Consider the following 21,925-nt stretch of genomic DNA (forward strand, 5'->3'; position numbering starts at 1 on the left):
GTCCGGGGACTCCTCTAAAACATCAATGACGCTCTAGCCCAGAGAGGAAGTGTCATCTGACAAGGCCACGCAGGAAATAACCAAGGTAGGACTGAGCCATTTTCCCCACTGTGAGGGCAAGGTTCAGCCAGAGCACCCACGAGGACCTGGAATCAGTAAGAAGAGAACCTCCCTCCCTCATTTGGGGAGGGCAAGCTAACAACCCCCCAAAAGATCTTTTCTTTCTTTTTTTCAGATGAAGAAGCCAGCTCAGGAAAGCTCAGGGATCAAGAAGAGAACAGTGTTTACTGCAGATCAAGTTCAAAAGCTATGCCACTCCACGCAAACATAACTCAGCTTGCCATCTCTAGCAAAGAGCAAAACCACGGCCTGGCACACACACAAACGTTTCTCTGTATTTTTATCCTGGACCCTCTACAAGAGGCTGAGTTTCCTCTGCCTGCCTCGTAGGAAATCTCCAGGAGGGCTCGTCCAGCTCAAAACAGGGCCCTACACACCTTTCCTCTCGCCCAGTGAGCTGAACACCTTCGCGCACGGCCAAGGCGTCCAGGGACCGAAGCTTCGCAGGGGCGGGGGTTCTGCGTAAGGGAGACCGCGAATGTGGACTTGGTTCGGTCCAGCCTCCGCCACTGGCAGCTGTGACACCATCCCCACGGGAACCAGCGTGCACAAGGTCCAGTCCCTGCCAGAATCGTTAGCCTGACCTGAGGGTCTAAACCCTAAGTGAAAACGGCAGTGACTCGATGTGTGGCCTCAACCTGTCTCACTTCCCCGTGTTCCACGACAGGGCTACATAAGAACCAGGATTTAGTCCAACTGGATGGACCAGCTGCATCGTTCGGTCTTCTCCACGGGGGGCACTCCCATCCCCCACCTGAGGGTTTTCTCTCAGGCTCAGAAAGGCTGAGTGACTTGTCCAAGGTCACACCACTTAGAAAGAGGCGCGGCTGGGACTGGAACCGGGGCGGTGGGACCCCTCGCTCAGCTGCCTTGGCCCTCCATAACGAACTCTTGATGAATGGGGATGTTGAGGCCCAGAGAGGCCCAGAAAGTTCCCCAAGGTCACACGGTCAGTTGGTAATAGAGCTGAGACTGGGTAACAGAAAAGAATGATTTTTTTTTTTTTTTGCTGGATTCTTGGGACAACCTTACAGCAATGAGGTGCGAGGGGCGGGGGGAGAAAAATTTAGGCTGGAACGAGGCAGTTAAGCCCCAAGGAAGAGGAGCCCTGACAGAAGTGAGGGGGCTTAGGAGGAGTAGCCGGGGCCCCCAGCAGCCCCCAGGCGCGTAGGTGGTGGTGGTGACGAGCGTGACTCACTTATTTTGCTTCTTTTCGAGCTCGTGGTTTCGGCTCTGCTGGTTCTCTAGCTGGAAGCGGGTGTCCTCCAGGTCACAGGTCAGGTGGCGGCACTTCCTCTTCAGCTGGTGAGCCGTCCTCTTGGCGCCCTCGTAGGCGCTCTGCAGCTCCCCGAGCTGTGGGAGTAACAGAGTGAATCACCCGTTTCCAGCAGCTGCCGTGGGGAGAGAGAACAGACGCTGGAGGCAGCGACCCTGTCTCCACGCATGCTCCCTGGGTCACCTAAGCCTCAGTTTGCCCAGAGGTAGAATGGGGTCATTCCATTCATCCCTTGGGGTGGCTTTTAATTTTTCTCAATAATCCTCCTGCCAATGCCCCCACAGATTTTTTTTTCCATGCCCTTTCTCAACGTGGCAGCCCCTTGAGTGCTGTATAATTCATACCCCGTCAGCTGGCATGATCTGGGGAGCTACCGAGCCAGGAAGCAGCAGAAACGGCACACGGAGAAAATCTAACCGGAAAGCCCCAGAGACGGGCTCAAAGGTTAGAGCAGTAAATGGTGCTGTGGATGGCTGGCTCGCCCAGCAACGCGCACACCCGGCTAAAACACACAGAAGCCAAAGGCTCTTGCATCTGCCTGCAGGAAACTCCCTCCCAAATGTCCTAGTTTAGATCTGGGAGAGAAGACAGCTCAGAACACTCGCTCTGAAGAAATGGCCTCATTAAAGTATTGCTTTAAATAAGCAAAACGCTGAGTTAATGAAGCCTGTAATTCTAAATTCAGTATTTGAAGGCAAATGGGATGTTTTCTTATATTCGGCTGCTTGGGAAAAGGTTGCGGTTTTATTACTTTTTAATGTAGCATGACTACCCCCTTTCCTTGGGGATACTGACCCGACTTTATAATTCCTTATTAAAGAACTGGGCTGTTTCCCTGCTCAGTGTCCTTCTGCGTTTATCTACAGCTCAGGATGCCTCCTGGAGGACGGCACTACAATGTCCTTCTTGGATGTGACGGGTAAAACCATCACCACCACAGCGGATGAGGCTCGCCTCCACTGCTTATAAACTCCCCGGGACCTCACCCTGGCCTGCCTCCATCTCTCCTCTCACAGTGAGCAGATGTACACAATAAACGGACAGGCAGCCACAACCGCAGCTCTCGTGGTGGCTACCTCCAATGGGGAGACCAAGAAATAAAGTGGATTATTACAATACGCAGCGATGAGGCTGATATCTGGAGAAACAATTCAGGGGCATCCAACCCCATCTGCACCAGGGAAGACTTTCTTGAGGGAATGACATTGAAGCTGAGATCTTATTAGAGATATTGAGGTAAGGGAGAGTGTTCTAGGAAGAAGAAACAGAAAATGCAAAGGCTCCAAGGTAAGAAAGGATAAGATATTTTTTGGAAGGAGAAAAAACAGCAGTGCAGTGGAAGACAATAGAGAGCCCAGAAGCAGACCCACTAAATATAGTCAACTGGTCATTGTTGACAAAGGAGCAAAGGCAGAACAATGCAGAGAAGTCTTTTAATCTGGTGCCGGAACAACTGGACATCCACATGCAAAAAATGAATCTAGACACAGACCTTACACGCTTTACAAATTTTAACTAGAATGGATTGCAGGTCTAAATGTCAAATGCAAAACTATAAAACTACTAGAAGACAACATAGAAGAAAACTTAGATGACATTGCGCTTGGCAATGACTTTTTAGATATGACTCCAAAGGCATGGTCCGTGAGAGCATTGATAAGCTGGAATTCATTAAAATTAAAAAGCCCTGCTCTTCAAAAGACACTATCAAGAGAATGACAAGACAAGACACAGACTGAGAGAAAATATTTGTGAAAGACACACCTGACAAAGGAACCATGGCCCAAAATATATAAAGAACTCTTAAAACCCAACACTAAGAAAAGGAACTTAATTAAAAATTGGGTCAAAGACCTTCAAAGACACCCCACCAAAGAAGACAGATGGCAAATGTGTAAAGATGCTCTACATCATAAGTCATCAGGGTGATTTAATTCAAACAACTGTGAGAGTCCACTACACAAATTATCAAAATCTGGAACACTGACAATACCAAATGCTGACAAGGATGTGGAGCAATAGGAACTCTCATTCACTGCTGGTGGGAGTGCAAAATGGCACACCCACTTTGGAAGATGGTTTGGTGGTTTCTTACAAAACTAAAACATACTATTACCATATAGTCCAGCAATCATGGTCCTTGATAGTTACCCAAAGGAGTACCTAACTATGTCCACATAAAACCTTGCACTTGGATGTGTACTGCAACTTTACTCATAATTACAGAATTGTGGAAATGACCAAGATGTCCTTCAGTTGATTAATGGATAAACTGTGGTACATCCAGACAATGAAATATTATTCAGTGCTAAGAAGAAATGAGCTCTCGAGCCACGAAAAGAGCTAATTCCACACATCTCTTCCTAATTCTACACTCAGAGACAACACTATATTAACTTGAAATTGGCCATGGTGTGAGAATTTACACCATGGAAATTGGCAGTTGACAAGTGCTATACATCGATGTTTATTTTCAGAGAGCTGATATACCAGCACACCACCAGTTACAGTGTAGAGTGGTTAGAATGCAGACTGGGGGAGGTTGGAGACAATGTAAGACAAGCAAAGAGGCTAAACTATTACTACCTTCCTCAAGAGACCCTAGATAAATTACATTATATTCATAATGGCAAACGGCGCTTTCAGAATATCAGAAAAATGCAGAGACACATAACCACAGCAATAATGGTAAATATATGCTGACATTATGGCAGCCAGGTGGAGAAGAGGAGTGGTTGATAGATCCAGAAATATCCCTAAGAACAGAGGCTGTGTTGGTCTCCTGAACAGAAACACAAGACAAGGCCTTGGGGGCAAAGTGGGAAGTTGGAATGAAGACTCTTGTATTAAGTCAGGACCCTCAAAGAGCTGCACCTCAGCGAGAAGGGCCAATGAAAGTTCCACCCGCTGGCCTGGAAGGTCAAAAAACTTGCTGCCACTCTGGCTCTGGAAGAAAATATTCCCGTAAGAAATCAAAACTGCAGGTCTGGGCCTCATGTGGGTTTAGAGCTCAAACCGACACTTTGCACATGTTGCAAAATTCTGAAACTGAGAATTTAGTATAATCTCGGGCTGCTGCCGAAGAAAGTGCAAAAGTGCTTCTTCCAAAGGGACATATGCACAAGCCTCAAAGAAGACTCCCCTTAAAATCAATCAAAATTTTAAAAAATAAAAATAAGATCAACTCACAATAAAAAAGTAGCCACACACACACACAAATTTACCATGAGAGTCAGAAGGAACAAACAGAATGTTCCACAATGCAGACCACCTGGGGTAACTGTGGTGGGTGTAGATGAACAGGTGGAAGGTGGGCTCACAATCAAAATTTACAAAATGCACAAGCGAACCATCCACAGCAGGAGTCAGCATAACGTGTGATAGGGAACCATCTGAAAGAGACTCTGAAAGATCCTTTGGCCGCAGTGTGGCAGGTGGTTGAGGGGAGAGGCCGGAGGCAAGGAGACCAGTTAGGAGGCTACTGCCCTAGTTGAGATGAGAGATGCAGGTGGCCGATTAGAGACAATGGGAATGGATAAAATTCGACTATTATAACAGAACATTACAATCATTTTACTGATGAGAAACCTGAGGCTCAAAATGGGAAGCGATTTCCGCAAGGTCAAAGCAGAAATGGAACTCGGTCGCAGACATCCTGAGTTAATGTTCTCTACACTCAGGTAGTAAAAATATTTTCCGTGTCCTGCAGTGACCAGCATTTGTAATAGCAGTGGGGGTGGAGACGCATGAGGGGTCGGTGTCCTCCTCCGCCCCCCTCACCTTGAATCGCGGAGGTGAGAACCTGCTCGTGCTCTGACACCCGTGGGGTGCAGACTACCTGCTACCTCTTACCTGCTGCTCCAGCTCCCTTCTGGATGCCAGCTCCGAGTCCAGCCTCTCCTCAAACTGCTGCAGACGCTTCCTGAGAAACTGGTTCTCCATCTGAGCGCAGTCAAAGCGCATTTGCCACTCGTCCGCTGTTCCAGAAAGTTAGGGAGACCAGGAGGGAAGGCTGGGTGAATGGGGGCGGTTCGCTTCCACTTGCTTAGCTCTTTGTACAATTTCACAATATGAACAGAGTTCCTGAGGCCTGACCTTGGACCTCGGGTTAGGAAATCTTGCTTTAAGTCCAAACTTAAAAGTGTCCAGCTCAATGCTGGATGCATACCATGAAAAGTTCTCCTTACTCAACCATACACGGAGGAAAACACAGATATTTTTAATCATTTCTCCTCCGGCCTGATCCATGGTGGATTGTGGTGGCTTTGAGTGCAGTGTTGCGATTCAAGTGTTTTACGGCTTCTTCCAACTTCCCTACATCTTAGAAATTTTCTATAATGAGTATGTATGACTTTCATAATGAAAAACAAAATATTTGTGGGTTGGCTTCCTGGAAATGAGCACACAGAGCTGTGAGCCCATATAGCATCGTGACTAATGGGCTCATGAGCTAAGCAGCTCCCTCCTCACTCAGCTCCCATCTCTCTCCATAGGAAAGCAAGCAGGGGAGGCTCATTTAGACATAAATCACAGCCGGGATCGACCTGGAGCCAACACGCTTCTAGGAAAATTGTGCTGCGCCCACTGCTGGTTCTGTGCAAACACCTTCCGCACGCCTTGCGTGTCTCCGACCTTGGTGTGTCTCCTGTATCAGAGAATCTCGGCTCCCACGCATTAACCTCACCGGTAACTGCCTGCCCCGGGGGCGGCCAGGATGAGAGGCGCACAGGAATGGGGTAGAAAGCAAATGCGCCTTGCCTCTCCACCGCCCCCAGGCCTCCGTTCCCCGGAGTGTCCCTGACATTTCTAGGGCATAAACACTCGGGGGGCGCTGACGGAATGATGTCAGCGTTTTCTAAAGGCTGAGAGACGTCTGCACTGGGCATCCGTGTCACCTAACTCGTTCCAGCTGCAGAGAGGAGTTGACAAAGGTGCCTCCAAGCCCACCAAACCCTGGCGTGCGGGTCTCCAGGCAGCTGAGTGAGACGGCACCACCAGGAGTTCCCGGGTCTGCTGAGCACAGCTGTCCTGGGGCAATTCGGGGCTCCTCTCGCCTTGTCTCCCATCAGTCAGTAACTGCTGAGCGCCTGGCATTGCTCTCACATGGGGAGAGGAATAGCTTCTGCCCCACAGGTAGGGGCACGGATGATGACCCCACTATGAGCATTAGTAGTAATAGTGATAACGTAACTAACAGCCGCCCGGGACTATGCCACGCACACGGCTCAACACTGTCCATTAGTCATCTAGGACAATGTCCCTTTGAAAAATGAAAGACAAAAGACAAGACACAACAATTTCTATGCCCAAAGCCACTCATCTAATAAGAGATGGGATCTAGATTTAAATCCAGAAATGCAATTTCATAGATGTCACTTTTAACCACTGAACTGCCTTCTTCAAATTTTAAATTAAACACACACAGGTACATAGATGATAGATAGATGATAGATAGATAGATAGATAGATAGATAGATAGATAGATAGATAGATGATAGATAGATAGATAGATAGATAGATAGATAGATAGATAGATAGATATAGATAGGTGATAGATAGATAGATAGATAGATAGATAGATAGATAGATAGATAGATAGATAGATAGATAGATAGATAGATAGATAGATATAGATAGGTGATAGATAGATAGATAGATAGACAGACAGACAGACAGACAGACAGACAGACAGACAGATAGATAGATAGATACATAGATAGATAGATAGATAGATAGATAGATAGATAGATAGATAGATAGATAGATAGATAGATAGATAGATAGATATAGATAGGTGATAGATAGATGATAGATAGATAGATAGATAGATAGATAGATAGATAGATAGATAGATAGATGATAGATAGATAGATGATAGATAGATAGATAGATAGATAGATAGATAGATAGATAGATAGATAGATAGATAGATAGATACGGGGGTGCCTTGCCATAGAGCCACTATTTTTTTTATCATTCTTTGCATTATTACTAAACAGCACCCGTCACATGGATAGTATACTATGTAGGATATTGTTGGATTACCTGTTTAACGTCTGCCTGCTCCACTAAACTGTAAGCTCCAAGAGGACAAGGGCTGTGCCTGTTTACTCTGTCAAAGTCTCACCCCTAATGCAGTATCTAGTGTAAAGTAAGTCCTCAGTGTGTGTGAATGAATGAATGAATGAATGAATGAATGAATGAATGAGTGAATGAAATAAAAGGACAGTTTTTGCCACTAGCATCTAATCCCAGGGGTTCCATTCGCTCACCTCCTCCAGTGTGACTCTTCTCCAAGTCATTCAACTGAATTTTCTGCTGGGCTTCTTCCAGCTGCTTCTCTACTTCTCCCAAGCTCTTCTGGGCTTGCTCATACTTGCCCTGGAAGAAAGGCCTGGAGGTTCCACACTGCAGCTGGGTGGAGGCCTGGGCTGGCCACCTCGCCCAGGGTGCCTCCCACACCAGACTGGCCATTCCCTGGACAGTCCTCCCCACAGTACCTCCACAGCCAGGGACGTCCACCCTCTGTAAGACCCTCACCCAGGGCACCCCCAAGGCCAAACCTGAGTAAGACCCAGATGCCCCCCAGGACCTTGAGCATTGGAGTGCATCTTTCTTTGGCTTACTGACCCCAGGGGGACAACCCTAAGCACTCCCAGCTGACCTGGTCTCTCTTTCTCTCTCTCTCTCTCTCTCTCTCACACACACACACACACCCGCCAGCCAGGACCACTCACCTTCAGCTCCTGAACCTCGCGGAGGGCCCGCAGCCGCTCTGCCCGCTCGCTCTCCAGCACCTGGCAGGCCACATCGCCCTTGAAGCGTTCATCCGCAAGCTCTGTGGTCAAGTCAGCAATCTGAGATGAGGAGCGTTAAAGTGGTGTCACTCGGTGGGGCCACCAACACTTCTCCCCCAACATGCGCTCCATGGGACCACCCTTGGGGCAAATCACCGGCTCTCTAGCAAGGCAACCCTTCAGTGCAATGTATTATTATTATTATCATCACCCTGTTGTCTTTAAGGTGTTCTGGTGAAACATTTGCATTGCAATGACCTGGGACAGTTGTTAAAATGCAAATTCCAGGATTCTCACATCCCCAAAACCATGCTCTCTGCAGTGGGACCTGGGGATCTGAATTTCAACGCACTCCAGGGTGATTCTTAAGTACAACAAAGCCTGAGAATTATCGCCGTATAAATTGCTAGGCTCTCCTCCTGATCTTGCCTCCCCCTGGGCTTCAGATGGGTTAGATTCGCTTCTGGGCACACAGATGTGTTGGAGCTGGACGAATGATTGTTTGCAGTGGGTACTGAGTATAAGCCAGTGCGATCCAGGAATGACCCAGATCACGCTCCTCACTCCTCCCCGCATCCCTGCGATCGGCATTGATCTCAAACACCAGGACTGTGTTCTCTCCGCCTTAGCCAATTAGTGTGAAATTTAATTTGTACTAATCGGTCTGAGCAAAGGGAGCACAAAATTAATTTAATGCATTAATTTTGTGTTGCACAGAACCCAAGTCTGGAGCCCAAAGGACAATTAGCCTTTTCAAACTGGGGGAAATGACAGGTGCTTTTCACAGAGGCAAGCGGCCCGTGACCATCCCCTGTCCCCACAAACCTCTCCCCCTCTTCCCACATTTAAGGGCCCAAGGGCTTTGTCCATAGAGGTGAGGGGCGGGCTCCACACCCAGAACTACTGGGCAAATGTAAAAAGAAAGCCATTAACAAGGGGGAGAGCCTGGCTTGCAAACCCAGAAGGGTCCTTGCAGATTACTCTAGGACCAATTAACTAAGAGTTATTCTCAAACCTCTCCTGGATCCACCACTTGGCCAAATCACCAGAAACCCTCTTTCTACATCGGGACAATGACTCCACGGTATGCCAGAAAGCAGGGACAGGAATGAATACATTTGCTGTACATTTTGCGTAAACAAACAAATAATATACCCTGAGCAGTTACGGGCATTCATGAGCTTTAAACAGGCCTTCTAGGTTCCCTAGCACCACCACCCCAAAGAGGAAATAACTCCTTCAATGCTATCACCCACATGTCCCATCTTGAAAATGTCCTTTGGTCCATCCCTCACCTTCAGGATAGAGTCTAAAACTCTAACATGACTCTCATGCGTTCTGTGATCTGGCCCAGCTTCGTGGCCTGACTGCACACCCCATGACCCCCCACCCACACACAAGGGACACTCCAACCACCAGATGCAGGTGCCAGACCAGGTCCCCACACTGTCTCTGATCTTGCTGTGCCCTCTACCTGGATGCCTCCCCCACCTCATCAGCTGGCTATCTCCTGTTCATCCTTCAAGACCCCTCCTCCTAGAAGCCCTCCCTGACCCTATCCCGTCTGGGTAGATGCTCTTCCTTGATCACAGCCTGTTTGAGAGTCAGCTGGGCCTGGGTTCAAATCCCAGCTCTGCCACTCTACAGCTGCGTGATACTGGACAAATCTTTACCTCTCCGAGCCTCGCTTTCCTCATGCAGACGTGGGGATACTAACACGTCCCTCACAGTCTGATTTGAAAGTAAAACTAGATAATATGGTAAAGGGTTTATCGTAGCACCTGGCACAGACGCCTTGCTCATTAGGCGCTACTTTATTAATTCAGCATTATCCATTCATTCATTCGATTCGCACTGAATGTTGGTAAAGAACAGCTAAGATGTACCCTTATCTTCAAGGAGCTCAGCCTGCTGCGGGGCAGGCGGGTGGGGAGGGTTCAAATGCACATTAGTGACAGCGGCGATGCGTGAAGGCTTGAAATCAGCAGTAACTACTTGATATGCACCTCCTCACCGCAATCCTAGGGAGACAAGTTCGTAACTAGTACCGTCAGCATTTTACTGACGACGCAGAGGCTCAGGGACCCGAAGAACTTTCCCACAATCCCGCAGCAATAACCACCCTCAGCGACCCTTTGTTCCTTTACCAGCCACGCCGGCTCAGGTCACCCGTTGTACCCATTCCTGACCTTGTCCAGTTCCCGGCTCCTGCATTTGTGTTACGAGGTAGGTAGAAAAGAGATTATGGCTCCGATTTTTATATGGGGAAACTGAGGCATGCAGAAGGCACATCCCAGCTGGGGTCTCTTCTGTGGGGCCTTCGCTAACCCCACTGTGGTCATCTATGAACACGCCCACATTAGGGTCACCGAGCCTCCGCGGCGCCATCTGCTGTAACCACAGCCTCCCGGCGGTTAAGGCCAAGAGACCCTGGCATCCTGAGTCAGATAGGAAACTGGCTGTCGAACTCATATTCCCCGGGGGTTAGGGGGGGAGCACCATGTCCGTGGCCACAGAGGTGCGGTGCTGCGGCCCAGCTTGGGACTAGGAGTCAGAAGACCTGGAGACCCGGGAGGTGATCTAAGCTCAGCAACTACTTGACAAGGCCCCTGGCCCTTCCCTTCCCATCCTAGAGATACGCTCCCAGCCACACTCAGGCCCATCAGCACCAAACTTCCCCAGTGCTGTGCAAATGAACTTTCCCAGCTCAATCCGCAGTCCCTGCTGGGTCCCGGGAGGTTCGCTGAGCAATTCCTCACCGAAAAGGGCCACTGCTCGTACTAATGAGGGCAGACGCTGGAGCGCACAGGCCTTAGTCTTTGACCATAAATAAGTTGTTAGGGAAAGTCTAAATTACATTCCAGAGAGAGAAAAAGACACACCTCCCTCATATATCCTCACGAGCTCCTGCAGCCTTGTGGGTGCTTTCTACAAGAAGACAGGCCTGCTTTCTTGTGAAAATAACAAACCCCACTTTGCATCGAGGCCAGCTTAGCTTTTGCACGCTTGACAAATATTTATAGCCAGCCTCTCGGAGGCTCCTCATCTCCTCTCTGCTCCTTTGCAAATGAAGCACTTAAATCATTTTGCAATAATGTTGTTTTTTTTAATAAGCCTAGTCGAATGCAGTTTCCACTGATGAGGCACCACACGTCTTCGTGAAATTTCTATTGACGGTTTCCCCCTCCCACTGAGACCAGGGGGTGGGGTGCAGAGGCTTTGGACGGGGGCTGGGGTGCCTTCACGATGCGTGGCCCTTCAGGGGTGTCCGCTCCCCAGCTGCTAACAGAAAGCCACCAAGAGAAAGCAGGGCCACAGATACTTTTTATTTGTTCCCTAGCCTAGTGTTTCTTAAAGTATAGTCTGCAGCTCCAGGGCCTCCCCAAGCCCACTGACTCAGGACTTCTATATTCTAACATGTCTCCAGAGGTTTCTGGCACAATTTCAAATATGAGAACCACAGCTCTAATGCAGCCAGGCCTCCTGCATGAGGAATGCCTCCGGGCTTGTTAAGGAAGCAGTGAAGGACCCCTCCATCAGGATTCCCTCCTGGATCTTGGAAGATGGGCCCGGAGAAGCTACAGGGTTAACTGATTCCAATGCTCTTTAAAGTGCAAAACAACATCAATATAAATCAATAGTAGCTTTTGGGAGGGGTGGGGAAGGGATCAGAGCCCTTTCTTCAGATAAAATCTGTGCTAGGGCCCTCACATGCTACATTGCACCAAATCTGAGCTGCTGTTGATTAGAAGATGCACAGTTATAGAACATCAGAAAAGAAAGTGCTGCCAATCTTTGGTGTAACATTCCACTGACTGTTAACATGCATCTCAATTCCAGAGATGTACAGAGGTTGAAAATAACGTGCCTCTGAGAATCGATAAAATGTAGAATAAAACCAAAAAGTTCATCTACTGTAATTGATGCAGGTTTGGGAGTTCGGGAGCCCTTTGATCTCTTCCTTGCCCTTCAGCAACTTTGAAGAGATAGTGGCTTCAGAAAATACAAGTTCAAGTTACGGCACCAAAAAGTCTAGCCACGGAATAGAAAACGGGATCTGTCCTGCATCTATCCAACAACTGAACTTACATCCACAATATATAAAGAACTGCTACAAATCAATAAGAAAAACAACAACAAAAAAAGACTTGAAAGACCACACTGCCAAAGAGGATAGCCGGGAAGTTGGAAATTAAAATCACTATGTGGCACTACTGCACACACACCAAGTTGCTAAATGAAAAAGACAACACCAAGTGCTGCTAAAGATGTGGAGCAACTGGAACTCCCACCCACTGCTGGGGGCATTAAAATTGATACAAACACTTTAGCAAATTGTCTGGCAGTATCTGTTAAAACTGAACATAGAAATTGCTTAGAACCCAGCAATTCTACTCCTAGGTATATTCCTAACAGACATGTATGATAGGTGCATCCAAAGGCATGTGCAAGAATGTTCACAGCAGGCTTATTTGTCGTAGTTCAAAACTAGAAACAACCAAGTGTTCGTTTAGTTGATGTATTACTTCAAAATAGTCAAATGTATCATTTCCCCCTGAGATCTGTGCTTTTGTGAATTGTTTAAAAACGTTTCCCCTTTGGAGCCAGATGACATGGGTTGGCACCTCAGGTGTACGCTTGCTGGATAGATAGTGGCCTGTACACAGAATGGAATACTACGCGGCAATGAGAATAAACAACATGCAGTTATCCACAACCCCGTGAGTGATGGTCACAAACGTAAATGTCAGGTGAAAGAAACCAGATACAAACGAGTACCCATGTTTGCTCGCATTTAAGTAAAGTTCGAAAACAGAAGAAAACGAATCTCTCGTGTTAGAAGTCAGTTTGGTGGTTAGTGGCTTGGAGGGTAGTGGCTGACATGGGGCATGATGGGGGGAAGGGGCTGGGGAGGGCTGGGAGCCCTCTGCAGCTCAGTCTGCGTGCTCACTCTGCAAAAATGCATGGAAATGTAACCTTAGGATGTGCGCGCTTATGTGTTTGTTGGACCTTAATATAACGTTTAAATACAAGAAGAAAGAGGAAGGAGAGGGAGAGGAGTTGGGGAGGAGTAGGCAGAAATCACAACACTCAGGTATCTAATGTGAGATCAATTTACACTCCCACCAGCAGCGTATAGAAGTTCTTGCTGCTACACATCCTTGCCAACACTTGGCTCCATGAGACTTTAGATTTTGCCCATCTGAAGTGCGAAAGGGTACCTACCGTGGTGCTAATTTGCGTTTCCTGATTGCTAGTTAGGTTGAGCATCTTTTCATGAGTTTATTGGCCATGTGGATTCCTGAACATTTGAACTCGAAATTCTTGGGCACTGCCGATTCCTTTTTTTTTTTTTTTTTGTTCCCCCACTTTTTTTTCCTGTGAGTTGCCCTTCTCCAATGATTTGAGGAAGTTCTTTACATATTCTGGATACTCCTTGCCAGTACTATGTGTTGCAGATTTCATCTCCATGTATGTAATGTGTCATCATTTCATACTTTGACAAACAAAATTTACTTCTTACTTTAAAATAGTCAAACTTTTCATTTTGTCCCTGTGATTTGCGTTTTTTGTGACTTAAGAAATTCTTCCCTTTGGAGCCAGAGGACATGGGTTTGAATCTCAGTTCTACACTTGCTGGGTGTGTAGCCTCAGGAAGATATTTAATATCCCGGGGTCTCTAAAATGAGGACAGTAACAGCGTGCACCTCGCACAGGTATTCTGAGGAGGCTTGCAAAGCACTTGGTGCAGAGCCAGGCACATCACCATCTCCTCTCAGCAGACCTCACCCTGCACACAGACTCCACACAGGAGGGATGGGGGTACCTTGCTCTCTAGAAGGTCTGTGTTCTGCCGGAGTTCATTCCGGGACTTCTCCGATTTTTCTAGCTTCTGTCTCAGCGCCGTAAGCTCCTCCTGCAGAAACAAACAGAAGCCATTCTGGACCAGAGCATAGGTTCCAGGAGTGTTAAGAGTGGCTGGGGAATGGAGTGGCTGATTCAGGCAGCCCATCTGCATGGTGCGCGATGCTGCTCTCCTACAAGGGACTCTTTCCCCCTCCTTCCTTCCCCCCTTCCCTCCCTCCCTCCCTCCTCCCTCCCTTCTTTCCACCATTTCCGAATATCAACATCTCTGCTCACGCAAGTCTTCCCCACCCCAACTCAGTCCTGGGTCTGAATGCAAATCCTTGGAACAGGCCCCTTGCTGAACCCGAAACCAGGCAGCCTGAGTGCATGGCGTGCTTCAGCTCTCCCTCCTCCCGAATATCACTTCTCTGCTGGTGGCTCAGCACTGTGCTTACTAGCCCACCACTAGGAGCAACCTCAACACACCCAACCAGGCAGGTACAATGACCTACGGAACAAACACACAAAGGGGTTCTATGTGGCCATGAAGGAGAAAAGGGACGCTCTCTCTAAAACATAAATAAGTAAATGAACACTGCATGGTTTTCAAAGAACATTTTTAAGTGAAAAACTCAGGTTGCAGGAGAGTATATATAGTATTCCACTTTTTGCATAAGAAAGGAAGGGACTGTGTGTGTGTGTGTTTGCTAATTTTTGCAATAAGAAAGAACACAAACGATAAACCAAAAAGCGATCAAAGTGGTTACCTCCCAAGGTGGGTGCTAACAGGTAGAAAGAACAGTAAGCCCTGGCTGGTTTGGCTCAGTGGTTAGAGCGCCGGCCCGTGGACTGAAGCGTCCGTCCCGGGTTTGATTCCGGCCAAGGGCACGTACCTCGGTTGCAGGCTGGATCTCCCCGCCCCAGTTGGGCATGTGCGGGAGGCAACCAATTGATGTTTCTCTCTCTCTTTCTCTCTGCCCCCCTTCTACTCTCTCTGAAAAAGCAATGGAAAAAATATCCTCGGGTGAGGATTGAAAATGAAAGAAAGAAAGAGAGAGAGGGAGGGAGGGCAGTAAGGGGAGTGTTTTCTGAGAGGTAAGGAGATCAAGCACTCAAGGATTCCACCAGCGAGTCTCCCTGGGGTGAGTGGAAAGTGTCCGTGCGCCCCTGGGTAACAACGGTGCATCTAAGCAGCGCCCACCAGCCCAGAGAGGAGCTGGGCGTGGGGTGGACAGTGGTCTGTGCTGACGGGAGCAGAGGGGTATCTGGAAGGAGGCTGTTGGGCGGAGCATTCCTAGCGTAAGAACTTTCAGACATGGGGGTACCGGGTCAGGATGCAAGCACGAAGATGGGGTGTAGGAGGGAGTAGCTCCCCGGGGGCCCTGCCTGCACGCGGACCGACCTCCTTGGCGCGAAGCTGCTCATCCCCGATGGTGGCACTCAGCTGGGGCCGGAGGGAACAGAGGAGCTGCCACCACGGCCAGTCCTTGACCGCCAGGAACGCAGCCACGTTCCTCTGGATGCACCGGGAGGCCAGCCGACGGATCTGCAGGGAAAGGAGGCCGGGAAATGGAGGGGGCCTTCCCAGCCTGGCGAAGGGGAAGGGAGGTGAGGGGCAGGGGGTGGCACAGGGGCAGGAAATGGGTTTGTATCCTGGTGGGAGGAATTAGATTCTTAACATTTAAAAAGTTTGCTTTCACAGAGTCAGGCTCTTGGCATCAGGCACTAGGCCGCCGTTTAATCCCGCGTGACCTAATAATTATAACAGGATGAGGAGTGGAGAACGGCATACAATGGGTCACATCTTATAATCCGATTAGGCACAAAAGCCACCGCGCAAGGCAACAATGATCCTTGAAAATCCCCGACATTGCCACTAGAAACTGTGGCCATGACCGTGTTGCCAGTTGATATTTAGGGGATAGATATCATTCAAGTGTGTTTAACACAAATTCCGTGCTCCGCGGGCCCAAGCGTGCATCAGAATCTCCCAGAGGGTTTGTCAAAACACAGGTGGCTGGGTTCCCCCCAGAGGCTCGGACTCGGTGACCTCGGGCAGGGCCAAGACTCTGCCTTGCTAACAGATCCTCGGTTGATGGGGATGCTGCTGGTCCGGGGACCACACTTGGAGAACCACTGACCTAATTCATTCTAATCATAGGAGGGAATGGCACTGACTCACGAGCCGGAAAACCCCATCCCAACAGCAGGCACGGCTCTTCCTACGTGGAGGATACCAACCACCGTGAGCACCTAACACGCTTCTGCTCAGTCCTCACTGCAGCCCATTTTACACATAGGGAAACTGAGGCACGGAGCGGTAAAAGTCCCGTGCCCGGTGTCCCACAGCTTCTCAGTGGCAGAGTCAGGATTCGAACTTCTGCAGTCCGGATGCGGGCAGAGCCCAGGACCTTAATTAACCCCTATCCCAAATCATCCCGAGGCCTGAGCTAGTTGGGTGCAGTGGGCCAGTGGGACCGCCCACAATATTTTAATTAATAATGTTTTGTTCCTTTCCTGCTTTGGCCGAGGGCATACACTTGAATCTGCAAATTCCCATAAGCTGCAGGCACAAGGAATGAGACTCCATGCTACTTGGGGTAATTAATAGTAACAGTACTAAAGTCATAGCAGCCAGTATTCAGGAGCAGCTACTGTGTGCCACGTAGTGTACCAAATGCACATCACCTCATTTCTCCTTTCCCCAGCTACTAAGAGGCGGAGGTGAGATTCGAACATAGACAGGTCTTGTTTGTCTCCAGAGCCGAATCGCCCTCTCCCCATTGCGCCGACTACAGAGAGAAGATTCTGGAGATCTCTGAAGAGGGTGGCTCAGGACTGTGGGCTCGAAACTGGCCTCTTGATCCCCAAAGCCTCAGCGGCTGTGTGCTATCCATGCCCTGTCTGCTGACCTGGGAAGGATGTGACACGCTGAAACTGTGAACCGACCCTCAGAGGCTTGGGTGACCTCATGGATATATTGGTCAATGTCCTAGAAACAACCACGACATCTTGCAAAAGGTCGCTCAGCATCTCAGCACGCAGGGTGCACTCGTGGACAATAGCATCAGCAGCATCGTGGGAGACGGGAGGACCCGTGCGCAGACCCCAGACCCACTGGATCAGAATCTGCACGTTAGCAGCGTCCCCCAGGGGTTTGTGCACAAGAGCAAGTGCGGGACTACAGCCCCCAGCCCGGCACGGAGGGTCCCTCCCGGGACCTCATGCCTCTGCTGGGCTCACGAGGCGCCGTGCCTCATACCTTCAGCTTCTTGAACTCCTGGCGTGACAGGAAGCCCTTGCAGGCCGCCTGGAATAAAATAATGCTGTGGGACACCAGCTTCTCTCGCTGTTTCTCAAGCCTGGAGACCACGCCTGCCTTAAGGAAGACCTGGAGGGAGAGAAAGCAGCAGGTGACGTCCCCATGGAACCAGACGGTGTGAAGTGGAAGGCAGCTGCCGCTTGGACCCCAGTCTCTTGCATCCACCTGAAATATTTGTTAGCAGCTGCCCTTGACTGAGGGTCTAAGGCATCGCGCCTCCTGATGGTTCTCCTTTCCCTTCCTCCAGCCCCTGGAGACTCGGAGTGTGGTCCTTGCTGAGGATCTTGTTAAAAATGCAGAAAATTGGGCCCCGGCCCAGACCTGCTGAATCAGAATCAGCATGTTAGTGCCACCCCCATGGGATGCAAGCACACATTCTTTGAAGAACCACCTGCTGAGCCAGACCCACCTACACTTCTGTGTGCACCAGAGTCACCAGGGCAGTGTGGCGAATGCAGATCCCAGGCCTTGCCCCAGGAAAGGCTGAATCAGCGGGTTTCGTGTCCAGCCTGGGAATGTATATATTTTCAAATAAATGCCACTGGCCGTCTGAGAGCAGTGGCACCCTAGAAATATTACATTTTGCCTTATAAGGAGGGAGAGAAAATGTGAGGGAAGTGAGGGCGGGGCCCCTTGGTCAGAAGAGCATGGGGCCAGGCTGGTGCCACCCAGGGAAGGTGCTCGGGTACCTAGTGGAAAACAGCTAGGTCTCCAGGCCTTGGCTCATCAATAATGGATGAAGGCCTCTGCAGCAACGTGATCCATGCCTCCCCAGCACCCCGTAGGGCCCCCTTGGAATAGATTACAGGATACACAAAGTGAGAACCTGCAGATTTGGGGCCAGGCCTGCTCCAGCCAAGGGGGTAGGGTGGCCAAAGCTGGTCTCACCTCCCCAGAGGTGAAGGAGAGATGCTCTAATGACATCTGAGCCAGAGATGGGGGAGGAGCCACTTTGCAGATGCCCTTACGCTTATTTTTATTGTGCATTTCTTTGCTGGGTATGGCTTAGAACCCAAAGGGGTTTGATGTCTCGGGAAGCACTGGACAGCTCCACCTTAATCAGTGATATTATCAAGTAGTCGGTGACATTATCAATTACTGGTTAACATTTCACGGAGCCCCTCCTGTGTTCTGGGTCTGAACGAACCACTTAATGTGCATGTAGAGTACTTGACATGCACAACTATATGGTGGTTAATATGATCTCCCCATTTCATGGAGGGAGAAACTGAGGCTAAAACAGGCAGTTCCCCATGACCCTCCTCTAGTGAGTGGCAAGACTGGGACTCATTTCCTTCTCTCTGACTCCAGACAAGACTGCAATTATCACGGAATGTAATTAACATTTGCATGGCATCTACATTTTTCAAAGCTCTTTCTCTTATGTCCCGTTTTACGCTCAAAAAAAACCCCTCTGAGGAATCTATGGGCTCAGGAAGATCATGTCATTGATTCACGTTCACATAACCAGTGATCAGCTGGAGCCCCAAACCGTGAGTTCATCATCTCCTGCACTCATCCTCGGAGTCACCATGAGGCTTCATTTCCTCATGCATCATGACACACGCACCCGAGGTCTGGGGTTGAATTTCAGTTTAATTCCAGGTGGAACAAAGGGTCTCAGTACAGCCTCCACTCCCCTAAACGCATTTTCTACGATGGAGACCGCTCCGCCAACCCCACAGAAAACCCGTTCTCGGTGGGACAATGCAATTGATCACACCCGATCGGTGCTAACTCAGTTTTGCCACCCTCTGTGGCTTTACAGAACACTTCATATCAGCCAGGGACACCAAGACAATTAGCCTCATTGAAATAAAGGCACGGCTGACTCATTACCTATCAGATTGCCTCAATAATGACTGTATTAATTTCACAAGCTAGTGAGTCCCAAAAGCTGCTATAAAAAAAAAAATCAATGATCAAAGTGATGACAGCACTAGTTCATATATTACAAAAGGCGGTGGGTTCTGCCAAAACCACTATTGATTAAGTATGAAGCTTTCATTAAAAAAGATAATTGGAAACGACCGTACAGAGAACAGAAATAAGTCATCGCCTCGGCAGGATCTTATTTTGATTTTTTTTTTCCTTTTAAGAGCATACTGCCGACCAGAAGGCCACTGCCTGTGGAATCCCACCTCTTTCATAAATGTCATGGCCCTCAGCACAGGCCTCGATAAGGCACCAGCGGCTGGAGATCACAAAGAAAAATCTAAATTATTTGCTTTTCATGGGTCCGGCTGCTTATCGGACCCAAGCAGAGTGTGACATTCTAATAATACCATTGTAATTAGCTAGTTATTAATCATAGCAAAGGAGTGAAAGGGAGGCCTGATATTATAAGCATGGCCATTTGGGAAGCTTCTCCAGGAAACTGCAATTTTACGCTCCCCAGGGACCCACGGGCCATTCCATGCAGATCACTGGGGGAAGGGGTCCAACAAAGGGGAAACAGATGCATGCCCAGTGAAGCTGGAGTGACACAGGGAAGCGACTTGGCTGTCGGTCAAACCTGGGGACAGAGATGGTTGGCCAGAACGGGTGTGGCCACTGCAACCCTGCAAAAAATTGGGAATACATAATCCCCTGAAAAAAGGAATTTTCTATTATTGCTCTTGGCTCTTGGCCCACGGGGCTCTCTCGTTCCTGCTTCCTTGCATTTGCCTGTGTTCCCTCCGTAGCCATGCGGCCCTGCAGACCCCGCATGCAATGGGCCGATGGACTGCAGCAGGGAACACAAGCTAAGCTGGCCTGATGCTGGGTTAGACACTGTCCCAACATGGAATAGAAACTCTGGACACTGGCTCTGATTCTAGCCCTATTGAAGCCCCAGCTACACTTCTTTCAAGGTGGGGAGGAGGGAGAGGGGAGCGTGGAAACTCAGGGGTTTGATGCCACAGAATGTGCAGAACAGAAGGTGAATTCTTCCAGACCACCGGGGTCCCTGGGAGTGTACCCTCTGACAAATGGTATTTCTCGATGTTATTTCCTCCCACATTATAGCATTTTACCTTCACGGCCTCATAAGGTAGGCAGGGCAGAAGATGACTAGCCCCGTTTTCAGTTTGGCGGGAAGGAGACCCCCAGAGGGAGTGGACTCTGAGGGAGGGCATGCGATGAGTCTCATCTGGGTTTCTGATGTGATGGGCGGAAGGGCATGAGAAATCAGCTCTACTCACCTGGCTGTGCCCCATGGCCACTGCCTTCTTCTGCAGATTCAGGGTCTGCAGGAGCTCCTCCACAGCCTGCAAGGAGAGAAAGGTTAGAGGAGAAGACAGACAGAAGGCCTGAGACTCCCGCAGTGGAGAGTCAGGCTGCCTGGATGGCTGGGAGAGAGGCCGGCCCCACACGGCTGTGAGTTTTGGCTCAGGGAGCCCCACCTCGCACCGGTGGTGAACACGGACTGTGCACCTACTGTGTGCCAGCCACTCTTCCGGGACCTTCATAGATACCATCTCCTTTCATCTTCAAAGCACCCCTAGGTGGGTCATCACCCTACCGTGCCCACTTGTATAGAAGAGAAAACCAAAACTACGAAACTAAATGATGGATGTGGAAAATGATATGGTGGTTCCTAAAAAAATTCAGCACAGCATTACCCTGTGAACCCAGTAATCCCACTTCTGGATATATACCCAAAAGAAGTGGAAGAAGAGACCCGGATAGATATTTGTACCCCAAAAGATAGAGGCAACCCAAGGGTCCACTGGTAGGTAGATGAATAAACAAAATGGGGTATGTACGTCCAATGGATATTAACCAGCTTTAAAGAGGAAGGAAATTCTGACATATGCTACGATATGGATGAACCCTGAGGACATCATGCTGAGTGAAACAAGCTAGTTGCAAAAGAACAAATACTTCATGGTTCCATTTATACGAAATATCTAGAGTAGTGAAGTTCATAGAGACAAAAAGTAGAATGGTGGTTACCAGGGGCTGGAGGGAAGGGGGTTGGGCGGCCCGTGCTTAGTGGGGACAGAGTTTCAGTTTTGCAAGATGAAAGAATTCTGGAGACCGATGACGGTGACGGCTGGTTGCACAGCACTGTGAATGTGCTTAACGCCACTGAACTGCACACGTAAAATTGATTAAAATGGTAAATTTTGTGTTATGCATATTTTACCACACACACACACACACACACACACACACAAAACAACCCAAACTAAATAAACGCATCTCTTCAACATCACAAGGTTACACAGGAGCAAAGCCAGATGGGAACGAGGGCCCCTCTGGCCATGTTGTAGCACCTATGTCTTACTGCTTTGCAGGACCAGGATGGCTCCAGAGGACTCTAAGCCACTAGGAAACTCACCCACTGTGTCACTAAAGTCCCCTGGGACAGTCACCCCAACATTCTGTCTTTCTTCCATTGTATGCACCAGAGACTGTCTCGCTCCCCAAAATACTTGCTAAATAAATGACACAGCCATTAACCTTCTGTGCCTGACCTAGATTATGGAGGGAGAGCCTGTGTTTAATTCGCCTCTTATTTCCTCCACAGCACCTGTACTGTTCTGTGCATACAGTAGGAGGTCAGTAAATATGACGACC

At 48.9% G+C, this 21,925-nt stretch overlaps 1 protein-coding gene across 1 annotated transcript in view; it reads right to left on the reverse strand.

Moving 5' to 3' along the window:
* The window catches only part of MYO18B (myosin XVIIIB), a 162,101-nt gene that overhangs the window by 81,707 nt on the left and 58,469 nt on the right, over positions 1-21,925 (reverse strand). Inside the window, exons 23-30 of the mRNA XM_087828665.1 lie at positions 20,545-20,610; positions 17,303-17,431; positions 15,443-15,586; positions 14,021-14,110; positions 8,134-8,253; positions 7,669-7,777; positions 5,249-5,373; positions 1,319-1,473 (exon numbers count right to left, since the gene is read on the reverse strand). Of these exons, the coding sequence (XP_087684791.1) occupies positions 1,319-1,473; positions 5,249-5,373; positions 7,669-7,777; positions 8,134-8,253; positions 14,021-14,110; positions 15,443-15,586; positions 17,303-17,431; positions 20,545-20,610 (938 nt within the window). The remainder of the gene's footprint in view (positions 1-1,318; positions 1,474-5,248; positions 5,374-7,668; positions 7,778-8,133; positions 8,254-14,020; positions 14,111-15,442; positions 15,587-17,302; positions 17,432-20,544; positions 20,611-21,925) is intronic.

Source organism: Miniopterus natalensis, chromosome 20 (genome assembly GCF_054644295.1).
Source record: "Miniopterus natalensis isolate mMinNat1 chromosome 20, mMinNat1.hap1, whole genome shotgun sequence".
In the NCBI taxonomy this organism is placed as follows: domain Eukaryota; kingdom Metazoa; phylum Chordata; class Mammalia; order Chiroptera; family Miniopteridae; genus Miniopterus; species Miniopterus natalensis.